Source organism: Nycticebus coucang, chromosome 3 (genome assembly GCF_027406575.1).
Source record: "Nycticebus coucang isolate mNycCou1 chromosome 3, mNycCou1.pri, whole genome shotgun sequence".
Taxonomy (NCBI): Eukaryota; Metazoa; Chordata; class Mammalia; order Primates; family Lorisidae; genus Nycticebus; species Nycticebus coucang.
The window spans coordinates 122,743,313-122,759,175 of NC_069782.1; the positions used below are offsets into that span (position 1 = coordinate 122,743,313).

General features: G+C 41.6%; 1 protein-coding gene across 2 annotated transcripts in view; it reads right to left on the reverse strand.

The window, feature by feature from the left end:
- MYOF (myoferlin) overlaps positions 1 to 3,759 on the reverse strand; it is a 166,125-nt gene extending 162,366 nt beyond the window's left edge. The window contains exon 1 of one of the 2 annotated variants that reach the window (XM_053582730.1): positions 3,496 to 3,759. In XM_053582730.1, the coding sequence (XP_053438705.1) occupies positions 3,496 to 3,583 (88 nt within the window). In that variant the 5' untranslated portion in view covers positions 3,584 to 3,759. The remainder of the gene's footprint in view (positions 1 to 3,495) is intronic. The other variant, XM_053582731.1, reaches the window with a different exon arrangement.
- Positions 3,760 to 15,863: the final 12,104 nt, after the last annotated feature.

Sequence of the window (15,863 nt, forward strand, 5' to 3'; positions counted from 1 at the left end):
AAATATCCAGGTTTGCACCCCCAAAACATGTCCAAATGAAATAACAGGAATCTGGAAAAATAAGTAATAACATGATAATTAGTTGATGGTCAATTAACAGCTCTTCCTCAAGGAAAAGATCTGTGAAAGACCAGAAATGAGAGAAAATTTTGGCTGATGGGGACAGATGATACTCTAAGAACTGGATGAGAGAATTGCTAGGGTGGCAACAATTCTGTCCCCCAGGAGATGAATGTTTTATTTGAAAGTATTGTTGCCACATTAGAATGACACAACAATTGGTCAGGTGCAGTGGCTCATGCCTATAACCCTAGCCCTCCGGGAGGCCAAGGCAAGTGAACTGCTTGAGCTCAGGACGAGACGAGCCTGAGCAAAAGTGAGACCCTGTCTTTACTAAAAATAGAAAAACTGAGACAAGAGGATCGCTTGAGCTCAAGAGTTGGAGGTTGCTGTGAGCTGTGATGATGCCATGGCACTCTACCCAGAGCCACAGCTTGAGATCCCATCTCAAAAATAAAAAAAAGACACACCAATATTAATGTGTGCAAACAAATTTCCTTACAATCAACCTTGTCATGAGATTTGACACAGAAGCAAGGGGGATGAGTCACAGGGAAAATAAGGCTATGGCAAATATCTAGCAAAACCATCTTTAAAAGCAAAGGAAAGGAAACACCCACATACACATCCATGCATGCACACAGAGTGGAAAGGTTTTGCCATCACAGTGTTGTGAGCCACTGGGATAGACTGAAAGCAAGAAAAATGCCATATTCATTGCTCTATCCCACTAGCACATAAGTAATGCATTTCATATCTTGCTGAGAACAGATATTTAATACCTTCAACTAGAAAATTGTAGAATCGTAAAGCCAGAAGGAGCCTAGAAGAACCAGTTCCCATCATTCCACAGCTAAGAAATGTGAGACCCAGGTGGTTAAATCTGGGTTAGCCAATGTCATCAGATATGGAGTTAATATCAGCTACAGCATAGATAGTCCTACTCGGCATTCAATGTTCCTTCTTCCATCAAATTGCTTGTTAGATGGATCAATGAATGACTTTGCCATTCAATTTGTATAACCAAAGGGGACCAGAAAAGAGACTGAAGTTAAATAACCTAGTAAATGCAATTGTTTGGATAGACTGTATTTGCCAATTTAAATTTTCCACTTTCAATTGATTGTATTTGCATTCATAGCCTCAGACGTATTTTCAGTCATTTAAAATTTTTGATCAGTGCATTCACACTCCGAACAAATAACGAGTCAGATTTCAATATGATGTTGATTCTAATTCCTTTATTATCTATATGACTTGCCTCAAATAATGACATCACCAGACTGATCCCAATATATTTTTATGTGTATTTACATGTCAATGTTGAAGATGCAGACTCTTTATGTTATGTCCCTATTATGTAACTCCTTCAAGAATAAAAAGATTTTAAAAACCTACCATAAAAAAGAAAATGAACTCTGACATAACATGACTATGATATTCACTAGAAAGATTTCCAAACCACATTGTCCTTTAAGAATATAACTTTAAGGCTGGGTGTGGTGGTACTGATAATCTTAGCACTCTGGGAGGCCAAGGCAGATGGATTGCTTGAGTTCAGGAGTTCAAGACCAGCCTGAGCAAGAGCAAGATCCCATCTCTACTAAAAATAGAAAAAAACTAGCTGGGCATAGTGGCTCATGCCTGTAGTCTCGGTTATTCAGGAGGCTAAGGGAAAAGGATCACTTGAGCCCGAGAGTTTGAGATTGTTGCAAGCTATGATGATGCCAAAGCACTCTACTGAGACCAACAGAGTGAGACTCTGTCTCAGAAAAATAAAAAAGAATACAATTTTTGCCCTCCAGATCTTTTTTTAAAAACTAAATAACCATTTGGTAGCTTTGAGTTTCATTGTTTTCCTTTTCTTGCTCATCCTCAGAGGGAAAGATTCGAGTAGAGAAATAGAGAGGAAAAAATGGGCAAAAGAAAGGAGAAAAGTATTAGGTTACTCAGGAACTGGTCAGACTCCTGGAGGAAGTGAGAAATTTACCAAGGCGTGGTCAGGAAACATGTGCCTATCAAGGCTCCCAATCTGTCTGCCATCCCTCCTGCCACAAAGTGAGCTGGCAGTTTTATCAGTGATGATAGGCAAACAGAAAATGAATACAGCTCCTGCACTCAGACTTAGCCACACCATTCCAACCCAAACTGAACCACTTACAATGAAGTGGGCCATTTCAGGAAGCATTCCTGTCCCCTCCCCTGCAATCACAATCAAATGTCATAGAAAAATAACTGTTTGAGATTACTAAAAGCCTTTTAAAATGATCTAGTCTAAATCCTCATCACTCATTTTGCAGAAAAGAAAACTGAGATCCCAGAGAAATGAAGTCACTTGCCCAAGATAATTCAGCAAGACAGAACTAGATGTCCAAAATTCAGACTCCCTGTACGACTCTGTCCTCTAAGAGCACTTTAAAAGCTGCTGAACAGGGCAGAGCCTGTGGCTCAAAGGGGTAGAGCGCGGGCCCCATATGCTGGAGGTGGTGGGTTCAAATCCAGTCCCGGCCAAAAAAAAAAAAAACTGCAAAAAATAGGCTCAGCGCCTGTGGCTCAAGCTGCTAAGGCGCCAGCCACATACACCTGAGCTGGTGGGTTTGAATCCAGCCTGGGCCCACCAAACAACAATGACGGCTGCAACCAAAAAATAGCTGGGTGTTGGGGCGCCTGTAGTCCCAGCTACTTGGGAGGCTGAGGCAGGAGAATCGCCTTGAGCCCAGGAGTTGGAGGTTGCTGTGAGCTGTGATGCCACGGTACTCTACCCAGGGCAACAGCTTGAGGCTCTGTCTCAAAAAATAAAATAAAATAAAATAAAAATTAAAAAAAAAACTGCAAAAAATAAATAAAAATTAAAAAAAAAAAGCTGCTGAGCATACACAGAAAAATATACCACACCAACTGTCTAAACATGAAGAATAATTACAAAGCGGCACAAGATAACATGAAGACAAAGTGATTCCAAGTATTAACCTCACCCCACCTCCCAGAAGCTCAATGACGATTCAGCCTGCTGAATGGTGTAAAAGTGCCTCCAACAATTTAATTGCTCTTTTTTTTTTTTAAACTTTACCCATTTCCCACAAGCTGAGAAAACAAAAATGCACATAAGACTACTGATACTCTTACTTTGAACCAGTACAGACCTTTCTGACACTGGAAATTTGAGAATTAGGAGACATAGGCTTTCCCCCTGGGGCATAGAGAAATCACATTGGTAGACCTAAAGTGTCAGGTCGTTCCATGAGTCCCAAGTCCTGGGGAAAATTAAATGCTTTCCACAGAAATCGGTCCTCTCTGCTGACCTGCACAGGTGACAAAGGAAGCAGGTGAGACTTGGCTTAATCAGCTGCCTAAATACAGACTTTGAACGAAGCTGACCTGAGATACGAACAGTCCAAAACAGGACTACAGAAAGAAAAGGAAACTTTTCCTTACCCTTAAAAATAACAGAAACAATAGGATCCGGCTTTCCAAATTTCTTGTGAGGGATGTTACTGGCAGATTCCACAATCACTCGCAGCATGGTTCTTAAATTTTCAGAAAGCAAGTTTCAGCACACGAGGTTCAGACGACACGGGCGCTGAGCTCCGGGCCGCACCGCCCTGGGAGGGAATTTCTCTCCCAGTCCCGGGAAGAGGGAAGGGGGAAAGGCGAAGGGGTGGGCCTCTGACAGATATTTACTGAAGGCTGCGTGTAAACTGATACCCAGACTCCCGGAGTCTACGCAGTACCGCAGGCGCCGATTATGAATCCGAGAAATGTGGAAGTGAAAAGGACAAAACCTCAACTAAAAATTAGTTAGGAGCAACAACTGAAACTAACTTGGCTTTGGAGCTAAGGCATGTGGGCAGGTCAGGAAACTACTAAAATATTGCCGCCTTTTAGAAATAATTCGTGAAACCGGATTAATTGATGGTCTGCCACCTCTTTCATTCCTCTCTGAGTTTCATGGAGATTTAAAACTTTACTTAGTCGGGTTATTATTTTTTTCCCCATTTTACTTTTGCCGTTTCTCCTCTTGCTTTTGAACACACCCACCCAGCCACCCTATATTCATCTTTTGAAAAGCAGTTAAAAGGCGCCTCCTAGAGTAGAAAAGGAATAACCGAGTTTATTGCAAGTAAACCCAATCTGATGACAGATCTAGGTCTTTACAAATTTGGAGCTGATCCCACAGAATTTCTTCACAAATTCTTCAGAGGTGAGAGCTGGGCTCCTACATTTTCCTGATCCATCAAAAGTTTCCAACAGTCTTTAGTGAAAATGGAGAAGTGCCTCTCCACTGTCTGGACCTACCGCTGCGCATAGCATCTTCTGTGCCAAAGCACGCATTTCGCATTTCGGGAGGGAAGCCTTAATCAGCCAGAACTGAGAGTGAGTCTTTGCTTCACCATTTTGACCTACATGGCTTTGGCAAGTTTCTTAACTCCTCTCTTCCTCAGTTCCTCTTCTGTAAAAATGGAGATGTTGTGATAAAAGAAAGGTCTTAGCATTGGGCCTGGCAGAGCACACAGTAATTTACTCAAATACACACCAGAAGTTGGTGTTTATTCTTGATTTCCTAGCATTACTGTTAATACAAGTCCACTTACAATCAGGTTCTCTTTGTTTTTTAAAAGAAAAGTCTGCGGGCGGTGCCTGTGGCTCAAAGGAGTAGGGCGCTGGCCCCATATGTCGGAGGTAGTGGGTTCAAATTCAGCCCTGGCCAAAAACTGCAAAAAAAAAAGAAAAGTCTAAAGCTTAGGGTGAAGAAACAGAGCTCCTTTTTGCTTCTGAACATACAACCAAAAAGATCTCTTGGTAAATAAATACTTCAAGTACAATGACAACATATAGTTTAACCTACGAGGATGTCTCAGAGAGTTTCTCAAAGAGTTACATAAAGAGCCTGTTACTCAATGCTATATACATTATCATATTTAGCAGAGACACAGAGGGTTTTGTGGAATATAGACAGCATTATTTTATTTGGGTGCTTTTTATTTTTCCTTTTGACTGTAACATACATTTACAGAAAAAAAATGCATACAACATAAATGTGGAAGTTTAACCAGCATCCACATGGAGACAGAGATCATTACCATACTTCAGAAGCCCCCGAGATGTGCCTTGTATCTACTACTTTCTCCTCAGAGGTAGCCACTATTCTTTTATTATACTGATCTCCTTGCTTTTGTTTATAGCTTTTGTTACACCCCCCCCCCCCAAATAGTTTAGGTTTGCTTGGTTATGACATTTATGTATTCATTTATTTATTTTAGAGATTATATCTCATTCTGTCCGGCTGGAGTCCATCATCGTCTGCTCATAGTTCATTGTAACCTCAAACTCCTGGGCTCAAGCAATCCTTCTTCCTCAGCCTCTCAAGCAGCTGGGACTACAGGTATGTACCACCATGCCTGGCTACTTTTTAAATTTTTTGTAGAGTTGGGGTCTTGCTATTGTGCCCAAGCTGGTCTCAAACTCCTAGCCTCAAGTCTGATACCCAGACTCCCGGAGTCTATGCAGTACTGCAGTCCTCCTGCCTTGGCCTCCTGAAGTGCTGGGATGACAGGTGTGAGCCACTGTGCCCAGCCAGTTATGACCTTTGAATGGTCATATACATTTTTTTGTCTGTTATAAACTTTGCATGCTCAAACACACCCACCCAGGTCGTTCAGTGAGTCCCAAGTTCTGGGGAAAATTAAATGCTTTCCACAGAAATCGGTCCTCTCCTCTGACCTGCATAGGTAACAAAGGAAGCGGGAGAGACTTGGTTTAATCAGCTGCCTAAATGCAGACTTTGAAAGAAGCTGACCTGAGAAACTAACAGTCCAAAACAGGACTACAGAAAGGTGGCTGAGATTACAGGCGCCCGCCACAACGCCCTACTATTATATAATCTGGCAAGTATATAATAGTATCTCATTGGGATTTTTATTTGCATTTTACCTGTTCATGTGGGAAACAATGACAAAAAATGACTTCCACCCTTACATGATACATAATCAACTACAGGTAAAGTATAAATCTAAATAAGCAAGATAAGACAACAATGTTGTTTCCAGCTGGACACAGTTGCAATGTGTCTATAGTGCCAGCTACTCGAGAGGCTGAGGTAGGAGGATCACTTCAGGCTGGGAGATTGAATCCAGCCTGGGCAACATAGCAAGATCAGTTTTTATTATTATGTATTTATTTATTTTTGAGACAGAGTCTCACTTTATCGCCCCTGGTAAAATGCCATGGCATCACAGCTCACACCAACCTCAGATTCTTGGGCTCAAATGATTCTCTTGCCTCAGCCTCCCAGGTAGCTAGGACTATAGGCACCCACCACAATGCCCAACTATTTTTAGAGATGGGGTCTCGCTCTGGCAGGCTGGTCTCGAACTCATGAGCTGAGGCAGTCCACTTGCCTCGGCCCCCCAGAGTGCTAGGATTACAGGTTAAGCCACCATACCCAGCCAACATAGCAAGATCTAATCTCTAAACAAATGAACAACAACAAACATAATATATATATATATATATATATATATATATATATGTTTCTAGAAGTTAATGTAGAAGAATATCTATATAACCTCAGGATAGGAACAATTTTCATAATATGAAAAAAATGTCCTGGCTCGGCGCCTGTGGCTCAAGTGGCTAAGGCGCCAGGCACATACACCTGAGCTGGCGGGTTCGAATCCAGCCCGGGCCTGCCAAACAACAATGACCGCTGCAACCAAAAAATAGCCGGGCATTGTGGCAGGCGCCTGTAGCCCCAGCTACTTGAGAGGAGGAGGCGGGAGACTAGCTTGCGCCCAGGAGTTGGAGGTTGCTGTGAGCTGTGACACCACAGCACTCTACCCAGGGTGACAGCTTGAGGCTCTGTCTCAAAAGAAAAAAAAAGAAAAGAAAAGAAAAAATGTCCTAACATAAAAGAAATATTGATAAGTTCAATTATGTTAAAATCACAGCACAAAGAACACAATCACCTACAAAGGACTAATATTCAGACTACATAAATAGCTCCAGCAAATTAGTAAGAAAAACAGAGAACTTGATAGAAAAATAGGTAAAAGATTTCAATAGGTACTTCACAAATTAGGAGATGTAAATATGAAAAGGTACTCAACCCCATTGGTAATTAGAAGAATGCAAATTAAAACTCCAATGTGATACTATTATATACTCTCCAGATAGGCAAATATGCAAAAATCTAACAGTGCTAAGTGTGACAAGAATGTGGAACCGCAGGAAGTCTCATACACTGCTGGTGAGAGTGTAATCAGCAATAAATCCTCATGGATTTTCCACCATTACAACTATATAATCTGCAAATAACTCCTGGAGTGTTCCTTCCTTTCTAATCCTTGTGCTTACTTTATTTTTCTTTTTATTGCTATGTTGATTAGACCTTTCATTATAATATTGACTAGGGGTGGTAATAACAGACATCTTTATCTTTTTCAAGGGGAAAGATTTCCATACTTCACCATTAAGTATGATGTTTGCTATAGATTTGTCATAATTAGCCTTTTTTAGAATTAAAGGACGTCTCCTTATTCCTGGCTTGCTAGTCTTTTTTTTTTTTGAGATAGGATCTTGCTATGTTGCCCAGGTTAGAGTGTAGTAGCTATTCACAGGCTCAATCTTAGTGCACTATAATCTTGATATCCTGAGCTCAAGTGATCCTCCCACCTTAGCCTCCCATGTAACCGGGACTACTGGCATATGCCACCATGCCTGGCTTTCAGACTTTTTATAATGACTGAAGTTGCCTTTTAAATGGTTTACTTTTTAAAGATGATCAGATGATTTTTATGCTTAATGTAGTAAGTTATATTTATTTTCTAATGTTAAACTAACCTGGCATTCCTGAGATAAATGCAACTTAGCTGCCATATCTTATACTTTCATATTGCTAAAATTGGACTGCTAATATCTTTACATATTATTTATGAATTTTGCATCTATGATTATGAATACGACTGATCTGCAGTTTCCCTTTCTCATTTTGTTCCTGTCTGCCTTGGCATAGAAGTTATACTAGCATCATAAAAGGAGTTGAGCATACTCTTGGTTTCTATTCGTTGGAAGAATTTGTGAATTTGACATTATTTCTTGTATAAAAGTCACTCTTGCATTTATTTTAAAGAATCAAGAAACCGGCTGGTTGTCCGTAGTTCAGTGATTAGGGCATCAGCCACATGATTGGGGCTGGTGGGTTCGAATCCGGCCCAGACCTGCTAAAAAAACAAACTAACAAACAAAAATAGCCGGGCATTGTGGCAGGCGCCTGTAGTTCCACCTACTAAGGAGGCTGAGGCAAGAGAATCGCTTAAGCCCAAGAGTTTGAGGTTGTTGTGAGCTGTGAGGCTCTGGCACTTAACAAGGGTGACAAAGTGAGACTCTGTCACAATTAAAAAAAAAAAAGAATCAAGAAACCCTGCTAGACTTGTCACAAAGTTAGCAAACAGTTCACCTCTTCTCACTTCGCCATCCTCCTAACAGCCTCTTTATTCCCAAAGGTCCCCACTTGCAATTCTTTCATCTGATTATTTTGGTTATTTATCTCCATATCTCTAAATAACATACTTCTTATTTTCCAGTTTCAGGCATCATCTGTTTATTTCCTAACAAGGGAATAAAGACTTAATTTTCTTCTTCAATACACCCACATATGTGAATACTTCCTGTTTTATCCCCCAAATATGGATATATTGTAAATGTGAGTAGATCAGCTTTGGAGTTTGAGACCAGCCTGTGCAAGAGTGAGCCCCCATCTCTACTAAAAATAGAAAAACTAGCCAGGTGGTGGACACCTACAGTCTCAGCTACTTAGGAGACTGAGGCAGGAGGATCACTTGAACCCAAGAGATTGAGGTTGCTGTGAGCTATGTTAATAACACTGCACTCAAACCCAGGCTGACAATGTGAGGCCTGTCTTAAAAAAAAGAAATTAGATTCTAAGATGGAATTCAGGGCTTGATCACCCACCACACAGCTGGCAACAAAAACCTCGCTAATCCCATCACTTGGTAATCCACAGCACTGTGAACTGGGCTGATATCCCATGGAAGGGAATGCAATAGCTTGTGTGATGTGTCAAGCAGATGAAATATTTGGAGAAGATAGAAACTAAAGATTTAGATTTGGGGGCTATTGCTTTCCTGAGTGTTGACACTCGGAAAAGTAACAAAAGGCAGAAGGTGATTCATCAGTAATACAAACCTCAGGATAAAAGCCAAAGGGCCTCCTCTCCTGCAGCAAGAGGGCGGGTGAGCTCAGGGCCAGCACCTGAACTCAGAAAAGAAGACCAGCTCCAAAGAAGATTGAACTACAATCCACATAGGTCTGCTCTGATAAGGTCAAGGCTCTGCTTAAGGATTGGGATTCTGATATGTGGTGAACATCCCTGAAAATCTTGAATCCCCTGATTTCCCTGAATTATCAGAGCCTGCAGGAGCAGGTCCATGGCCCCCGATTATAGACAGATTGTCTTATGGGGGAGAAGTCTCTGCATCATCCCTACGCAGGGCGGAGGAGCTTCTTGGTTTGGATGAGTCACTTGGGAGGGTACCATTGGTTTAAAAAAACAAGTCAAAAGTCAGGAATCAGCTTTGTGTTCTGACCAAAATCTGATAATAGGAGATTTCAAAGGAGTTTTTTAAAGAGCGCTATGGTTAGAAGTCAATTTAATTAAAAAATGTTAACTGCACATTTTTTTTTTTTAAGAGGCGTTTTTGGTTTTTCTGGGAATTTTTTTTTTTTTTTTTTGGCCGGGGCTGGGTTTGAACCCGCCACCTCCAGCATATGGGACCGGCACCCTACTCCTTGAGCCACAGGTGCCGCCCTCTGGGAATTTTTTTTTTGCCAACTGAAACCCCTTTTAATTATATATTTGCTCCTTTTGTTTGCTTCCTTCCTGGTTGGTATGGTTTTTGCTGAGAAAAATGTAAAATTTTGCTGGCTTTTTGAAAATTGTCTCTAAGAATTGTTCTTCCATTTCCTTCTACTCCCCACTACTCCTGTCAGGTTTCAGGGCAGCTGCCCGCATCCTAAAAGGTCTTGGTTTCAGGCAGCTGTGTCCTTGGTTCTTAGCGTACTGTTGTTGGAAAAAATGACCAGACACACCAAAGTATGGAAACTGTGAAACAAAGTTTACTCACTTACTCTTTTTTTTTTTTTTTTAAAACAGAGTGTTACTATCTCACCCTCGGTAGAGTGCCATAGCATTGCAGCTCACAGCAACCTCCAACTCTTGGGCTTAAGTGATTCTCTTGCCTCGGCCTCCCAAGTAGCTGGGACTTGGGAGGCACCCTCCACAACGCCCGGCCATTTTTGTTGTTGCAGTTGTCACTTGTTTAGCTGGCCCGGGCCGAGTTTGAACCCACCACCCTCAGTGCACCTGGCTGGCGCCATAACCACTGTACTATAGGTGCCGAACCCTTATTCATTTTTTTTTTTTTTGAGATAGAGTCTCACTTTATTGCTGTTGGTGGAGTGCTGTTGTGTCATAGCTCACAGCAGCCTCAAACGCTTGGCTAAAGCAACCCTCTTGCCACAGTTTTTCATTTTTAGTAGAGATGGTGTCTCACTCTTGTTCAGGTTGGTCTCCAACTCCTGAGCTGAAGCAATCTACCCGCCTCAGCCTCCCAGAGTGCTAGGATTCTAGGCATGAGCCACCATACCTGGCCAGAAACAAAGTTTATTGAGGAAGAGAAAGATAGGTTTACAGAGTAAGAAAGTTTACACAGCAAGGTAAGTTCGCCATAGACAGCGAACAGGCAGGCCCTCATTGTGGTGACAAGGAAAAAGTCTTTGAATGTGGCCAGGGATTCTCTTTTATATTGCCTGGGTTGGGCCTACCCTGTGGCTCAGAGGTCACCTTGGAACTAGACTTTTTTTTTTTTTTTTTTTTAAACTAGAGTCTTACTGTGAGTACAGACCTCCCATAAGCCTCTCTGAGAGCCCACTGGGGGCTATGGGCCACAATGTAGATTTAAGTTAATGACATGATAATTAGCTTAAAGGCTGTTCTAGGTCACCTTCAAGACTCTATTATACCTGTTGCTAGGCCCAGGGGCGAGAGCAGTGGTTCTCAACCTTCCTAATGCCTCCTAATGACATGACCCTTTAATACAGTTCTTCATGCTGTAGTGACCCCCCAACCATAAAATTATTTTTGTTGCTACTTCATAACTGTAATTTTGCTACTGTTACAAATCGTAATGTAAATATCTGATATGCAGGATGTATTTTCATTGTTACAAAGGGGTTGTGACCCACAGGTTGAGAACCGCTGGGCTAGAGTGTCTTCTACATCCTTTTACATTTGACATGCTAAAGTTCTGATTGGTTTATAGGTAGGAAAGTCCCTCCCTTCCAGGTGTGAGCAATCACTTGAAACAGAATTAAGGTGCACAGCACGGAGGTGGGGACCTGGGGGCTCTGCCCTAGTCCTCCTTCCCCAGGAGAGTCGGATTTCTAACTAACTACCTAACACTTCCTCTTTGCCACATAAGGAAATCTACAGGGGACTTCTAATGACTCAGACTCCTTAAGGAACACAGAAAAAGGTACCACTCACCCCCTTTTGGGGGGTCTTCTGTCTCCCCATGGACTCTGAAGCAGTGAGGGCAGGTTCTTCTTGGGTATAAAGCTCTGCTGTCTTTTGGGTTTCATTATCTGATCCCTTTGACTTTAGGGATACCAGGAATTACTTTGTACAGTGAGAGAGAGCCTTGTCACTGGTGAGTACTGCAGTTTAGGAGGCGGCTGATACAGTTGCAGTGAATGGTTTCTATTTTTGCCTATAGAGGGCAAAGGGGGAGCAGTACAGGAAGTTAATATATGATGAAACTAATGTAAAGAGAAAGGCACTTCCTGTTTATGGTGTTCTTCAAAATCTGTAATCCTAGTCTAATAATGCAAAAACACCAAACAAACCCAAATTTAAGGAACATTCTGCAAAATACTTGACCAATAATCTACAAAGTATGAAGGTCAGAAACAAGGAAAGACTCAGAAACTCGCACAGATTTAAGGAGACTAACGAGGCTTAAGGAGCAAGTGCAAGGTGGCATTCTAGATTGGGTCCTGATCCAGGAGCAGAGAAAGGAGATTAGTAGAAAAACTGGCAAAATCCAAATAAAGTCGGTTGTTAGTTAATAGTATGGTATAAATGTGAATTTCTTAGTTTTGATGGTGGCACCATTCTATATAGGAACTCTGTGCTCTTAGCACATTTTCTATAAATCTAAAATTAATTTAACTTAAAAAGTTAAAGAGTGAGGCTGGGTACAGTGGCTCGCACCTGTAATTCTAGCATTCTCAGAGGCCGAGGCCAGTGGATTGTCTGAGCTCAGGAGTTTGAGACCAGCCTGAGCAAGAGTGAAACTCCATCTTTAAAAATAGCCAGGTATTGTGGGGGGCATCTGTAGTCCCAGCTACTTGGGAGACTGAGGCAAGAGGATCACTTGAGCCTAGGAGTTTGAGGTTGCTGTGAGCTATGACGCCTTGGCATTCTACCAAGGGCAACAGAATAAGACTGTCTCAAAAAAAAAAAAAAGTCGGCTTGGCACCCATAGCTCAGTGAGTAGGGTGCTAGCCACATACACCGAGGCTGGAGGGTTCCAGTCCGGCCTGGACCTACTAAATAACAATGACAACTGCAACAACAACAAAAAAATAGCTGGGCGCCATTTTTAGTCCGAGCTACTTGGGAGGCTGAGGTGAGAGAATCACTTAAGCCCAAGAGTTTGAGGTTGCTGTGAGCCGTGACACCACAGCACTCTACTGAGGGCAACATAGTGAGGCTCTGTCTCAAAAAAAAAAAAAAAAATTAAAAAGTGAAATTAAAATTTTAAATATTGGCTTAGAAATATTTTAAAGCCTTCAAAAAGTTGTGGAGATAAATAAAATCTCATAGTTGTTGTAACCCTACAAACACCTTAAGCCACGACAGAGAAGTGACTGTGATATGTGAGTAACATAGAGTGTAGTTACAACTTCTGCTTCTTAAATTATAGATTCTTCCTCATTGTTCTTGTTCTACAAATGATCAGGAGGGACAAGAGACTAGACCCCCTCTCCTTTTTTTTTTTTTTGAGACAGAGCTTCAAGTTGCAGCCCTGGGTAGAGTGCTGTGGCATCACAGCTCACAGCAACCTCCAACTCCTGGGCTCAAGAGATTCTCTTGCCTCAGCCTCCCGAGTAGCTGGGACTACAGGCGTCCGCCACAATGCCCGGCTAATTTTTGGTTGCAGCCATCATTGTTGTTTGGCGGGCTCGGGCTGGATTCGAACCCACCAGCTCAGGTGTATGGGACTGGTGCCTTAGCCACTTGAGCCACAGGCACCGTGCCCCTTTCTCCTTCTAACCACTGACCTTTCTTATAGACTAACTGCCTCTTTTATTGTCCTGTACTTAACTCAAGACCAGATAGTGCAAAAAAAACTGACATCTTCAGGGTGGAATGTTTAATACATGTATATTTTTCTCAAAAGGGAAAGACCACCTTGAGCAATCAGATCATTATGTACTATGTATTAAGTCTTATGTAAAAAGGTGTTGAAATTCTGGCTGGGCACAGGGATGAGGTGGGGTTTATGCCTACAATTCCTGCACTTTGGGAGGTGAAGGTAGGAGAATCACTCGAGCCCAGGAGTTCAAAACCAGCCTGAGCAACATAGTGAGACACCCTACCCCCAACTCTGTCTTTAGCAAAATAGAAAAATTAGCGGGGCTGGTGGCACATCCCTGTAGTTCCAGCTATGTGACAGGCTGACGCAGGAGGATCCCTTGAACCCAGGAGTTTGTGGGTGTACTGAGCTATGATGACCCCACTGCACTCTATCCCCCAGAGCAGCAGAGCAATATTCTGTCTCAAAACAAAAAACAAAGAAAGAAAGAAAAAGAAATTTCCTTAAGCTTTCCTAAACTTTATCTGTATAAATGACCCAAAACTTCTACATTTCCAAACACTGACTTCATTCTTTGGAATCTGTGTTTCGCAGGTAACTCTACACTTCATCATGTTTTCTGAATCTTGCTGTTTGAGGTTGACAAAGCCTATGAAACATATTCTAATGATTTGGAAATCTATGTCCGTATAAAAACTTGCACACAGATATATGTAGCCACTTTACTGACAATTGCCAAAACTCGGAAACAACCAAGATGTCCTTCAGTAGCTGAATGGATAAACTGTGGTGTATGCAGACAATGGAATATTATTCAATGCTAAAAATAAATGAACTATTAAGCTATGAAAAGACAGGGAAGAACCTTAAACGCATGTATTAAGTGAACAAAGCCAATTTGAAAAGGCTTTACGATTCCAACTATATGACACTCTGGAAAAGCCAAAACCATGGAGACAGTTAAAAAAAAAAAAATCAGTGGATGCCAGGGGTTAGTGGGGAGAGAGGAATGAATAGACACAGCACAGGATTTTTTAGGGCAGTGAAACTACTTTGTATGATACTACAATGTCTTTATACAATTGTCCAAACCCTTAGAATGTATAAGAGTGAATGAACCCTAATTTAAACTACGTACTTCGAATGATAATAATGTGTCAATGTAGTTCATCAATTGTAACAATTTTTTTTTTGAGACAGAGTCTCACTGTGTCGCCCTAGGTAGAGTGCAGTAACATCATAGCTCACAGCGACCTCAAACTCTTGGGCTTAAGCGAGTCTCTTCCCTCAGACTCCCATGTAGCTGGGACTACAGGTGCCCGCTACAATACCTGGCTGTTTTGTTGTTGTTGTTGTTGTTGTTGTTGCAGTTGTCATTGTTGTTTAGCAGGCCCAGCCCAGTTTCAAACCCACCAGCCTTGGTGTATGTGGCCGGCGCCCTAACCACTGAGCTATGGGCGCCGAGCTAATTGTAGCAAATGTTACACTCTGTTGGAGGATGTGGACAGTGAGGTACCCTGGAGTAGGAGGAGGGGGTATATGGGAAATCTCTGTACTTTTGCTGTGAACCTAAAATTGCTCTTTAAAAAGTCTATGAACAAAACCAAACCAAATGTCTATGTCATTAAATATAAGTTTTTGGTATTCATGAATTTTCATTTGAAAAGAATGTACAAGTAGACTTTTACATTATGAAATAAGTACTGAGTATACATGATAACTACCAAGAAATCAAAGCCCATCTTAAGTTGCTCATGACCTGAATTTTCAACAACATAATTATTTAAAATCCTTTCCAAGTTTTATAACAAAAGGAAATGCTTCACAAATGTTATTTTAAATGCAGTGTGCAGGACATTTAAGTAGGTTTGATGTGATATGTCCAAAATTATGAGCCTGTAAAATTGTGAAGTAAGCCATGAAAAGGATTAACTCCCCAATCCTTAGCGCTTCCTGGAGTCTTCTATTTGACGCTGATTGATATAACCTTGAATAAACAGAGGCAGGAGAAAGTTAAGGTGTAAGGGAGTGCATAGTAAAAGGACCAGACCTCCTTTAAAAAAAACTTTGTAATTACTGTGCCATGGAGAAATGCCATTGTCCTCATTATCAGGAATAAATATTTGAGAATTTTAAGATACTTGGAAAGTGGCAAAACTTTTTTTTATTTTTTTATTTTTTAAGATAGAGTCTCACTCTGTCCCCTGGGGTAGAGTGCTGTGGCATCACAACTCACAGCAACCTCAAACTCTTGGGCTCAGAGATCCTTTTGTCTCAGCCACACAAGTAACTGAGACTACAGGTGCCTGCCACAACGCCTGCTAATTTTTCTAGTAGAGATGGGGTCTCACTCTTGCTCAGGTTGGTCTCAAACTTCTGAGCTTAGGTGATCCACCTGCCTTGGCC